The following is a 12,578-nucleotide window of genomic DNA, read 5'->3' as shown; positions in this document are numbered from 1 at the left end:
CGTTTGTTTAGTCAAAATGGAAATTGTTGACGTTGGTTCACATCCGCGCTCACAGTGCTTCAACCATGAAGAAATTCTTCATGCTTCAACCATGGATGTTGAATATATCAACTGTCACTTATAGCTCCATGGTTATAGTACCCAGCTTTGAGCCTTGGTGTTAAATTAAAACGAAAGTGAGAGTTTCCTGCACGATCTACACACTTCCGATACATCTGCTATAATATAATGTTTATTAGGAAATTCCAATTTCGCAACAGTGGCACACTTCCACGCGTGCGATGCGAGAAATAATAGAGAAAAACAAGAAATAAAAAACTACATCGTGGGCATCATTCTACACGACAAAACAAAATGTTAACCTAAAAATACCAAAAAAAAAAAAAATCTAATTTTAACAAATTGAGCAACAATGTAGCTATTTTTATTTGCAAATGAAGAGAAGAAACATGTTTTAAAAATGATGTTTGAAATTAGCGCGGTTCAAGGTTACATGTAATTTATATAATTTACTAATGATTGTAATTATAATTTCAAAGCTCGGTACTGTTGCTTACTGCGTTAATACGGTATGATCATACGAATATCAACGAATATTCTTATACAATAAGTTAGTTATATTGGTATTATATAGTTTTAAACTCGTTTATTTTCTTGCTCTTTCTTGTAGAAGAACACCTTTGTGGTGATACAAGCTTTTCCGTGTTAAAATAAATTATTATTTAATAAGTTATTATTATTATTATTATAGACAGAAACTGAACTGTTATGAAACAATTCCAGATTATTTAGAATCATAAGCTCTGCTTTTTCAAAGAAACAAAGCGATGAAGATTGTTTTCTAAATATTTAACCAAACAATCTTCTGTCCAGGCCAGGATAAACAATCATAAAAAAAAATAGAAGATCGGATTGCCACGTATCAAATTTTCGGTAAGGATTAACTTTGAATTGGAAACTGTGTAATCTTCCCAAGGTCGCCTAAATATAATTATAACGTTTGATGCCCAGTTATAATGTGGATGTATGTTAAATAATGAAGAAACTGGTAGGCCTAAATGGCGGCCATTATTATTTATGCTAATTAATCCACTTATTGATGTCCAATTTTGGTGAACTTAAATAAAGATGATTTCAGGTAAATTAATTTTATTTAGATCCAATTTTTGGTCAAACTAACTATTATGAGACATTAAAATGGCATATTCAACAAAAAAGTTAGTTTTCAGGGGGACAATACATCTTTAACCAGAAACAAACATTTACACTTTCTTCATTCCATTCATTCATGAAGGTTTAAAAATTGTTAACAATCAGAAAGATCTGTTTACTATACATTATTAGACTTTAATTCTAATTATGTTCATTAAACTTACTTTTGCTCAACATAATTATCTTTCTGATTGTTAAACAATATGTAACCTTCATGAAACGGATTTTTATTAAGTTTTACTTTGTCTTTGCATGTCTTGTTCTTGGTTGGTACCTGATGACACCGGAGTATACAAACATCCGCGTTGACCGAGATGGTGAGCAGGTTGGTACCAGACACCACCTTTCTTAAAATAAACATGATTTACAGTACAGTAAGTACAGTGTCAGTTTTACCTTTCTTGGCCGTCCGATTAGGAATTAATCCAATCCCGAGAGTGGCCTCATCATTTTGTCTTCAGTTGTTTCTATTGGCCGGTTTGCTACAAGGTCATAGTGATTAGCATAACCAGCATCGCTTTGCTCATACTACGATACTTCCATCACTTCTCCTGCCGCTTTAACTCGTTCAATACCTCGGATTTCTTATCAGGTTTACAGTAAGTTAATAGTTGTTTTTTCTTTCAATAAATTATATTTCGTTCAATTTCCTTTTATTATTATTAATTATCAATTTGTGATGGCTCATTTTCCATGTTAGCTGAGGAAAAAAGATGTAAAATTGTTCTTTTTTTTTGCTAAAAAAATGTTTATTTTAACAACTTGATCGACAATTCAATTCGTATTTTTGAATTTTCCTTAATATTGAACAATAAAGTAGCCTCTAAGGTACAGTTAATTGTTGAAAGTATGGTACATTGAGTCTCAGCGGAGTTTTAAATATATTTCACATCTGCGAGCCACTCCCTGTGTGTACTGTCAGTTGTGTCCATCCATAACTAGTTTTAAACGGTGATACCTCATAAATATGCAGAAGACATGTGACGACATAATGTTCAACTCTGACACAATCTTGTGAGGAATGAGTAGCCAAGTGCCACGCCCGAGCCTTGGATTTATGTTTAAAAAAATAAGTTAAGCTTTATATATGATATTAAATTCTTGTCTTGTTCGCGTGTCATCGAATATTTGATGATCAGAAAGAAGTAAATCTTTAGCATGATGATAATACACGCCTAGACTAGTGGTTAGTTCTTATCTCTTCTTAGTTTAATCTCTCTCGTTGTACGTCGCAATTCCAAATTCTAAATGTTTGCTTTTCAGCAGGTATACTGCACGCCTGTAATTTTATTGGTTTTTAGATATCTTACAATTCCAATTTTATGTACAGTATCTTGTTTGTAATAACTCAAAGTTTTCACTTAGTGAAATTTAAAAGAAATCACATACATTTAAATTAATTATAACAATTGGACGAATATATTTTTATCTTTTATTATAGGAAATCACATACATTTAAATTAGTTATAACAATTGGACGAATACATTTTTATCTTTTATTATAGAAATATTACAAAAATATATACTGTATTTTAATTTAACACCGCGGTTAAAGAAAAGTCTAGCTATTCTGTCCTATTACAAAATGTCCGAACATTGTAGAATAGAAAATTCGTAGGAACACGTAAAGGCCGACCATGTGGGGAGACCGCATCCGAAGCCACCCAGTTCAATACGAGGTCAGAACCACCGTCTTAAAAAAATATAATGTAGACAAAAACAACAATCAACATCTGATCTGCTAGGGTTTGGTTTAATTCTCTTTTTAGAAAAAAACCCGAAACTTTCGCAAAAAAGCAACAATATACAAATTAAGATATGTATATTTATTTCTAGAGAAATCATTTGTACCTTTTCCTATATTCGGTTTATTACTACTAATAAGTCGCCATTTATATATATAATATATTCTCACAGATTTCCTCATCTTATAGGAAAAAAATAATGCGTCCCGGACTGCCATTATCGTTTATAAAAATAGAACGCATAACTTACTGTAAATCAAGTTGTCTATGGGCGGCCATTAGGGCCAAAATAGACAAACGTTGCCGTACGAACAATTCCGCTCCCGTAAGGCAAACTAATGGCGTTAAAGACATAATTCCTCGAGTGACAAACAAATATTGCCGTACGGACACACAAACACATTGCCATATGAACAAATTGCCGTATGGTTAAATTGGCGTAAGGACAAACATTGGCGTAAGGACAAAAATTGGCGTAAGGACAAAAATTGCCGAAAGGACAAAATTGCCGAAAGGACAAAAATTGGCGTACAGTCTAACTAAATATAAACGTTGAGGGCAGCATAGTAATTTAAAACCACGTGACTGAAACCACTCTGTGTACAGTCCTGATGGGGAATAAAAACATAATCATGGAAGGCCAACAATATAGGCCAGCCGACAATAAGCCTTCCCACTTTTATTTTTTCCAGCCACACCAATAACTATGAAACACCGTTTGTGTATTTTTTACATTTTCAGTGTTACTTATGGTTTTTATGGTATTAGAAATTTAATATTTGTGAGAAAACGGCGGATTGCTCCTGGGAGTCACTTGGTGGGATTATACTAGGGTACCCTTAGTCGTCCAGTATAAGTTAGAGTAGGACCGCTGTAGTGTCCCGTTTACTCAGCCTTCATCTTTTAAATCTGAGTGTAACTCAATTATGATTTTTAATATTATAGTGAAATTTGATACTGTATTTGTGAGAAAACGGCGGAATGCTCATGGGAGTTACTTGGTGGGATTATACTAGGGTACCTCCTTGGTCGTCCAGTATAAGTTAAAGTATGACCACTGGTCCCGTTTACTCAGCATTTATCTTTTAAAAATCTGAGTGTAACTCAATTACGATTTTTTATATATAGTGAAACTTTATACTGTAGGCTATTTGTGAGAAAACGGCGGATTTCTCCTGGGAGTCACTTGGTGGGATTATACTAGGGTACCTCCTTAGTCGTCCAGTGAAAGTTAGAGTATGACCACTGGTCCCGTTTACTCAGCCCTCATCTTTTAAATCCGCCGTTTTCTCACAAATACAGTATAAAATTCAAAAGATAAATGCTGAGTAAACTTCACTATAATATTAAAAATCGTAATTGAGTTACACTCAGATTTAAAAGATAAATGCTATGTAAACGGGACCAGCGGTCCTACTTTAACTTATACTGGACGACTAAGGAGGTACCCTAGTATAATCCCACCAAGTGACTCCCAGGAGCAATCCGCCGTTTTCTCACAAATATTTCATTTCTAATACCATAAAAACCATAAGTAACACTGAAAATGTAAAAAATACACAAACGGTGTTTCATAGTTATTGTTGGCTGGAAAAAATAAACGTGGGCTGGCTTATTGTCGGCTGGCCTATATTGTTGGCTAGCTTAACACAAGCCTTCCATGATTATGTTTTTATTCCCCATCAGGACTGGACACGCAACAGAGTGGTTTCAGTCACGTGGTTTTAAATTACTATGCTGCCCTCAACGTTTATATTTAGTTAGACCGTACGCCAATTTTTGTCCTTACGCCAATTTTTGTCCTTTCGGCAATTTTGTCCTTTCGGCAATTTTTGTCCTTACGCCAATTTTTGTCCTTACGCCAATGTTTGTCCTTACGCCAATTTAACCATACGGCAATTTGTTCATATGGCAATGTGTTTGTGTGTCCGTACGGCAATATTTGTTTGTCACTCGAGGAATTGTGTCTTTAACGCCATTAGTTTGCCTTACGGGAGCGGAATTGTTCGTACGGCAACGTTTGTCTATTTTGGCCCTAATGGCCGCCCATAGTTGTCGTATGTTGTAAAAAACTGTCTTATATTATCGTATTAAATTACTGTATCGCAGTTTGTATTTAATAACTTGTTAAACTAATTTAACCGTTACGAATATCCTATCATGATTTTTTTAATCCTTTAGAGATTAAAAAGTGAAAAATAAATACATGCTCATAATAAAAAAAAAACAACAACAAAAAACACCGATTATATTTAAAAATCCGCACAGACTGTCTTTTACACATAGGCGTCAAGTGTTTCGAATAATTAATACTGACTGAAAAATAAATACTGTACTGACTAAAATAATCATAATATTGTTGCTGGTGAGTAGAGTGCATTTAAAAGGGTTATAGGGGGCGACAAACTAATCATTATACAATTTGTAGGCCTATAATGATAACGGATGTAGCATCATAATTTAATAATTTCTCGGAATATCGTTTCCCACTTGGCTCCAAGGACAAGGATTGCAGTCCGAGTCCTTCTTATAGCTAGTAAAAAAGGGTTTTCATTAAATAAATCATTCGTAGTGGCTAACGTTTTTTTAAATGCGATACAAAATGTTATAGTCTAGGTTTTAACTTCTGAAATATTGTTAATCCAATTACCACATCTTATTCGAACCTCTGGCTTTTCGTCATTAATATAGTGTACAAAAGAATAGAGATGTACTGTGTAAATAGTGCTTATTTTCAACCAAGATCTTGTAACACAAATAAATTTAAAAAAAAATATGAAACTTAGAGGAAACTATAGATTGATAATCATTGGAATGTATGATTAATAGAAATTGTTTGCTTGCACCTGGCCTTTAAGAAATATTCAGACAGATGTCAGAATACAAGATAAACGAAAAGCTGCGTTATAACACACGCTTAATTGGTCGACGCATTTATTATATTGGTGGTCATCAATCCATGAATACATATAACATTTTTCTTCAAGCATATTGACGTGCATTAAAAAATATCGTCAATCTCAGTCAGAAACTGACTTTGGGGCATCTAAATTCATATATATGACATGACCACCTGCCATCTTGTTCGAATTAATAAGGAACTGCAGACTCATTCATGTTGTTTTCGGAAAAATACAACAAGTTCATGTAACAATCTGGCGGGTCCTTCAGTTCTTGAATTCACCTAAGATTTGACAGGACACATCTCTCCGGCCTGAAAGAAATTGTATTCGATATCTGGAATATAGAGTAACAGGCCTACAAAATATCCTCAAATATACTTTGACCTACTGACATATTAGTAACTGTATTCGGGTTCACTATCATTATAAGTTATCATTATTATTATCAATCATGATTTAATAGTTTTAATACAATACAATTGTTTTTTTTTCTTTTATGTATAGACTAACATCCAAAGATGAACTCAAAATCATTACTTTTAGCAGTTTTCACACTGTACATGATTGGTAAGTATAAGTATAATACAATACACTAATGATATATGGGTATGTTTATGGGTTTAAAATTTAACTTTGTATTTTGCAGACATGCATAGTTTTAAAATTGTCCAATTGTGTAGTGTTATTCTTGGCAATTTAATTTTCAATAGTTTCAACAATTTATTGTATCAACTAGAATGGTATAAGTTAACGTAGTACCGCAGTCTAAAATAACAGTTTGTCCATAGACGTTTGATGGTTGATTGCATAAAATCTAAAAATGTGATTAACACTCATTATTTTGATTTACAGATGTTAGCAACGCATTCATGTGTTACAATTGTACCTCGTTCGATGATCCAACTAATTGTGGAGCTACGCTAGGAGCCACTGCCGGTATTCAAAAAGTAGCATGTACAGGAAAATGCTTGGTAAGACTATAAAACATACGGTATTTTACTATTAATTAAATATTATAATATATATTAAATATTGGTTGCCACTTAAACGCAGCGCCATGACCGTAATCGTGAACAATTTGACCAATCACGACGCGATGAATCATCTTTACTGTCGCTTGTTTTGCACATGCGTCGTTGATGATATCCAATTTCAAACAATCTGGCCGGCAACATACATAATAGAAAATAATTCTACAGTATTTATTTATTTATATTTCGACTACTGTAGTTACTAAAGTAACCGTTCAACAATTATAGGGTTGACAAAATTGCATACATTTTGACAAATTCACTAATTATTGTATTAGTCAAACTTTGCAAAAGACATACGGTAAACAAATCTATTGCTAATTTGTTCACTTTCAGACTTCCGAAACAAAGATGGATGTTGTGGGAAACCAAATTGTAATGTACACCAGGACTTGCGAGCAATATTGTATGGCAGGTTGTATGAATGTCGAAGGAACGGACATATGCATGACTTGCTGTAATACAGATAACTGTAATACAGATTTTGTTGCTGCTGGAGGCGCAGGCGGTGCTGGAGGAGCCGGAGGTGCTGGAGGTGCTGGGGGAGCCGGAGGTGCTGGAGGTGCTGGGGGAGCCGGAGACGCTGCAGGAGCCGGAGACGCTGCAGGAGCCGGAGGTGCTGGAGGAGCTGGGGGAGCTGGAGGAGCTGGGGCAGCAGAACCTGAACCAACAGAACCAGTAGCCAAAGATATGACAACTGAATCAAGTGCTGTTAGTGTTGTTATTAATCTTGCAACTATTATGTTCACAAGTCTGCTTAGTACAACAATGTTTTAGGAATCAATTACATTTGTTGTTAGTTTAAATATATGTTTTTTGTTCATGTTTGAAACTGTGGAATGTTTTTTACTGCGTAACAATTCCAATTATAAAGTGTAAATGTCGGTGCCACTGAACACGTCGAAACGTGGCACAGAGTAGAAGTGAAGCCTATATTCCACTAAAGACTAATTTATTTGTGCGAAAGCGTCGGTTTATTCGAATGTGGAATGTTGCCATCTACCAACTCCACGAATTCTAGTTTTATATAATATATAACAAGTATTCGCTCAACTCAACTATAAATAATACGCCTTTTCGTCTAGTTCTTTAATAAAGGATGGGCCAAAACGGATGATAATTTTTAAGGCGAGGGCTAGATTTATGAATTGTCTAATCCTATCCCAAATTTAAGCGATAGAAATGTGTGCATGGGAAGGTATTTATGGCCTTGGAAACTATTTAGGATGATTACAAAACAGTAAAAAAAATCGTAAGTAGCCATTCTACCAACTTGAAACCTACTATGGCCGCTTACCGATAGACCTGCAGCTGATATCGGTCCCTCTTATAGATGTAAGTTTGTGCTAAAACTTGCCAATATTGTGGCGGTTTTGTAAAGTCAACTATCGTGTGAATTTACTGTTCTTTTTTTGTTTATAAAGGGCATGTTTACGGGTAACTAACTTAGCTACCGCAAAGTAACTGCACGGCAATTAGTGTATAATTAACACACGCTTTGTACCCCATGTCCACCACGTAATTAACAGTAGTCACAAAATACCATCACAATTGTTTCTCCGTACAGAAATCCATTGGCAGGTAAAATCATTGTGAAAATAAATACCTGTATGGTCAATGAATTTTACAATGGATGGTCTATTAGTATTTCTAATCAATGAGTGTATTTACGCCACAGCCAGCTACTGTTGTTACAGTATCGTTGTAGTCAGTATTTAGATTATCAATGTTATTAAGCCGTAAACATTTCAGTCTTGCCTTTTATATTAAGTCTGTGTTTTTTTAATATTTCTGAACAATAACAATTAAAAGATATATTGTCCCCCCAAAAAAAACAATGAAAAAAATTATTTGTTGAATATGCCATTTAATATAATACTGTATAAACAAAAAATTAGGTTGAATTCTTTTATTTAAAGTGAACACATTATTTTTCCGGGTTTTTTTTCTACTATGAAAGTGATTGACCTTATTAAAACGATTGAATGGCAATTTCAAAGTCTGATTTTATTGATCTGATTTTTGGAGGACAATACAACTTTAAGAATACCATACTGTTTTTAACGATGCGATAATAATTACGTAAAAATTGAATGATTCTCTTCATATGACGTGTTTTAACTGATGCAAGAGAAATACATTAAATTTTGAAATACTCCTAAATATACAGGAATACTTGTTTTGTTATTGCTTACACAGTAAATCACACCACAATTAAATTACAACAACGCTTGTGTTGCAGAGCGACGTTTTGAATGTAATTAGTTATCCGCTTGGTATACCAAGCGGATAACTCCTTGTAATTGTATGAGATCAATATTTTTTTTCTGTATTATTCTTCTTTCCTTCCTTCCTTTTTGTGAGTCGTGTTCCTCTAAAATGTGTAAACATAACATTTCATAACTTTGACAACATATGGGCATTTACGTGAAGTTGTGCACCTCCTATTTTTGAATGACGTCATAGTTGCGCAACGTGACTTATGCGCAATTTTATGAATTTCAATGATTGATCATAGATTAAAAACCAAAAGTCATTTAGTATTGACACTTTGACAAAATTTAAGTCATATCAGGGGCAAACTTTCTACGGATTAAAAATGGCATGTTTGACAAGAAGTTACGCGCGCACGCGCATTTAAAATTTCAAAATGCGCAAAATTAATTTCTAATCAACTTTTTACGCATTTCTTGTCATTTTGAGCATGTCAAAAATTCCCACGGGCGCGCAATTTTTTATGCGCGCGGTCCGCACATAGCGTTAAAAACATATTTTTTTCTCTTGAATTATATTTTTCAAGCCTTTCCCAGTGATTTTGAAAACAATTTAGACCTTTTCCAGTTTAAATAACGCCATACGAACACGTTGAATTAGACAATTCGTGCGCGTTTTTTATGAAAAAGCTTAAAAAATCGTCAAAATTATGTCTTTTTTTAAACAGTCATAGTTTCTAAAGTAAACCGTTAACCGTTTATTTTTATTACAAAATCTAGAAGTTGATGAGTTGTAGATATCGGATCATGCATCAATAAGGCTAAAAAAACATTGTGACGTCATCGTATGGCCACACGAATGTAAAATATAGGATTTTTGTCTCTTTCGTTATTGCTCATCACATTCAATGGAGCGCATCGCGCTTATCTGTATTCCTTTTTCTCCTACATTTATGTATTGTGTAGGTCAATCAACTTTCTTTAGCATGAGATAAAATATTTTAATTTTTATGACGTCATCATGCCTAAAAATTTTAATTACGTGGGTCATTAATTTCATCTTTACAGTAAATTTTAATCTGTAATAGCTCGTAAGAATAAAATGTGATAATCACGATTAAAACGTTTTCTGGAAGCTATTGGATTGTAGATACGAATTCATGTAAACATTTTGCCAATCGGATGTTGTGACGTCATCATATGGCCAGTTGAATAAAAAAAGTCGTATTTTCATATTTTGCGTAATAGTTCATCACATTTAAAAGGGTGCGCATCTATATTTTACGTATTCAAATTTCTTCTACACGTTAATATGTTGTTCCTGAGATAATTTCCTTCTGAAATTGCTATCTAAGTGTTTCATTTTGATACCGTCGCCATGTTAAAAATTGGAATAAATGGCGGGTCCCGTAATTTCACCTATTCTACACTGTATGTAATATGTATACAGCTTATACTGTTTGCATGTATATACTATATGACACAAAATTCAGCACTAACAGCATGTCATATTCTTCAGTTCTTGTCATAATGCCATAATCTTTATCTGTGTGCAATATTCCAACGTATGACGTGCACGTGGCGTTTGTCGTGGTGCGGATAACTAACTCGTCAAAGTGACGAGTTTCATGTCTAGTTGAACTGGTCACGGGGACGATCTACGACGATGTACTGTAAGTTGCCAAAGGCGGGATTTTCTCAAACATAGGCCTACTTCCAAGCAACGACCTCAAGATGTCAACAACTTAACGAATCATTGTTGATTGCTAACAACAATTAAAGACCCCTTCCCTGCAATTTTGGACGTTTTTTGGAAAATAATACATATATATCACTTTAAAAACATTAAACCATGTCATTCCTTGTCTTAAATGTACGTTTTATGGTAAATTATGATAAAAAGTGAGAAACAATGCACTACCTAAGTAGTTTGCGGCGATCGACCTCTCGTGGACGGTCTTAGGCCTAGCCTAGCTAGGCTTAGTTTTGTAGGCCTAGCTGGTAAACATCGGTAACGTACGAACATCGTACGCTAGCTATATACCTAGCCTGACGTTGTATAGTTGCTGCATTAATTGTTTTTCTATTTTTGCCAGACTCCGTTGATACAAATTGGGGAAAACCCGGTATTTTCGCTGAAAAGTTAGGAGTCTTCCATTTGTTTTGGCCTCACGATCGATCGAAAAGTGGGCGAATTACAGGTGAAAAACAAAAATATCAATCCGCGCGCAATGCATTTTGGGATTTATAGCGGGCCGCTATAATTATTAGAATCGACTTATTTTTCACATTTTTAACCGTTTAAAGACGAAAAAAGTCGCAATAGGACTATATAGTATTATTTTTACATTAAATATAGTTTGTGATCTTAAATTAGATCTAAAAAACGTAGGGAAGGGGGCTTTAAAGCAGCCAGTGACGTACACTTCATACCACCGTATTACTTACACTGCATGCCGAAATTGCATAATTTCATTCTAATAAAATATAGAAAAAGAGATGAAATATAGGGCCGGAACGTAGATCACTAGCGTACTAACTATCAACATTAAAATAAAATGTGACTGCAACAAAAATGTTTTCACAGGAGGAAAGTTCGGTGTGAGTTGAATCTTGTCCAGGAAAAGCTTCTACATAATAATCTCAATTATACTTTAGGAAAGTACGCCTTCTGGCTTCGATTCAACTACATACTACAGTACTTCAAAGCTCGCCGTGAGTCACTACTGCAATTTGACCTATGATAGATTCTTGAGCCCAACTCCACAACAAGTAAAAGCCATGGTAGAATGATGTGCTGCATGATTCAGAAGGACTTCTGAATCAAGAAGGTTAAAGGTGTAAAACCTCGCTCCGTTGAAAAGCATGTGTGAAAAGCGATGTTTGTTCAAATTTACTTTTTAAGTAAACATAAAGAAAAGTGGGAAAGAGGTACTGTATAGGAATTTTGAATAATAAAGATATGTGGGAAACTGTGTCAAATGTAACGTTTAGTCGTAAAAATTAAATCCGAACGTGGTTTTAGTACAGAATCTAGTACAGAATTTAGGGGATTATAACGGACAACAATGATCGTAGGCCTACCTCCTGTGTAGTGTAATGAAAGTTAGAAAACATTAGAACATATATTTTCTACTCATGCCATGTCACTTTTTAACATGGTTAAGGAATGCATGTAATTTGCTGAACTACTTGTGTGGAATTAGAAACAGAAGAATACTACTGCCATAACGCTTACACAATTATATTAGGTCACACTGAAGAAAACCACAACTAGGTTTCAGGTCTTGAGACGTGAAATAAAACAAGAAATATTACAAACAACGCCGCTCGACTTTTTGAAGTAACAGTTTTAATTTGTTCATTAAATGATGCTCTTTTTTTTTATTGATAGGCCATTCTATAGATAATTTAAGAATATTGATTTATTTAGTTTAACAAATAGTAGTACCGTAAACATTTTGTGTAAAGTAA

The 12,578-nt window shown here is 34.2% G+C and overlaps 1 protein-coding gene across 2 annotated transcripts; it reads left to right on the top strand.

The window, feature by feature from the left end:
* The first annotated feature begins 1,703 nt into the window (after positions 1 to 1,703).
* On the top strand, positions 1,704 to 9,054 carry LOC144844642 (uncharacterized). Of its 2 annotated transcripts, none has more exons than XM_078701647.1 (5): positions 1,704 to 1,811; positions 6,365 to 6,427; positions 6,713 to 6,831; positions 7,228 to 7,444; positions 7,490 to 9,054. In XM_078701647.1, the coding sequence occupies exons 2-5, from the start codon at positions 6,379 to 6,381 to the stop codon at positions 7,666 to 7,668; spliced, it is 564 nt and encodes a 187-aa protein (XP_078557773.1). In that variant the 5' UTR covers positions 1,704 to 1,811; positions 6,365 to 6,378; the 3' UTR covers positions 7,669 to 9,054. The 2 variants fall into 2 exon arrangements, with proteins under 2 accessions (XP_078557773.1, XP_078557774.1); XM_078701648.1 differs by having other exon boundaries at positions 7,228 to 7,453; positions 7,517 to 9,054.
* Positions 9,055 to 12,578: the final 3,524 nt, after the last annotated feature.

The sequence above is a fragment of the Antedon bifida genome, chromosome 6, assembly GCF_963402885.1.
Source record: "Antedon bifida chromosome 6, ecAntBifi1.1, whole genome shotgun sequence".
NCBI classification, from domain to species: Eukaryota; Metazoa; Echinodermata; class Crinoidea; order Comatulida; family Antedonidae; genus Antedon; species Antedon bifida.
The sequence above is the reverse complement of the archived record's forward strand: the minus strand, read 5'-3'. Positions and strand labels throughout refer to the sequence as shown.

Coding starts and splice junctions, on each gene's coding strand:
- LOC144844642 (XM_078701647.1), top strand. CDS start 6,379: ATGAACTCAAAATCATTACTTTTAGCAGTTTTCACACTGTACATGATT. Junction 6,428..6,712: donor TTTCACACTGTACATGATTG/GTAAGTATAAGT, acceptor TTTGATTTACAG/ATGTTAGCAACGCATTCATG. Junction 7,445..7,489: donor AGGTGCTGGGGGAGCCGGAG/GTGCTGGAGGTG, acceptor CAGGAGCCGGAG/ACGCTGCAGGAGCCGGAGGT.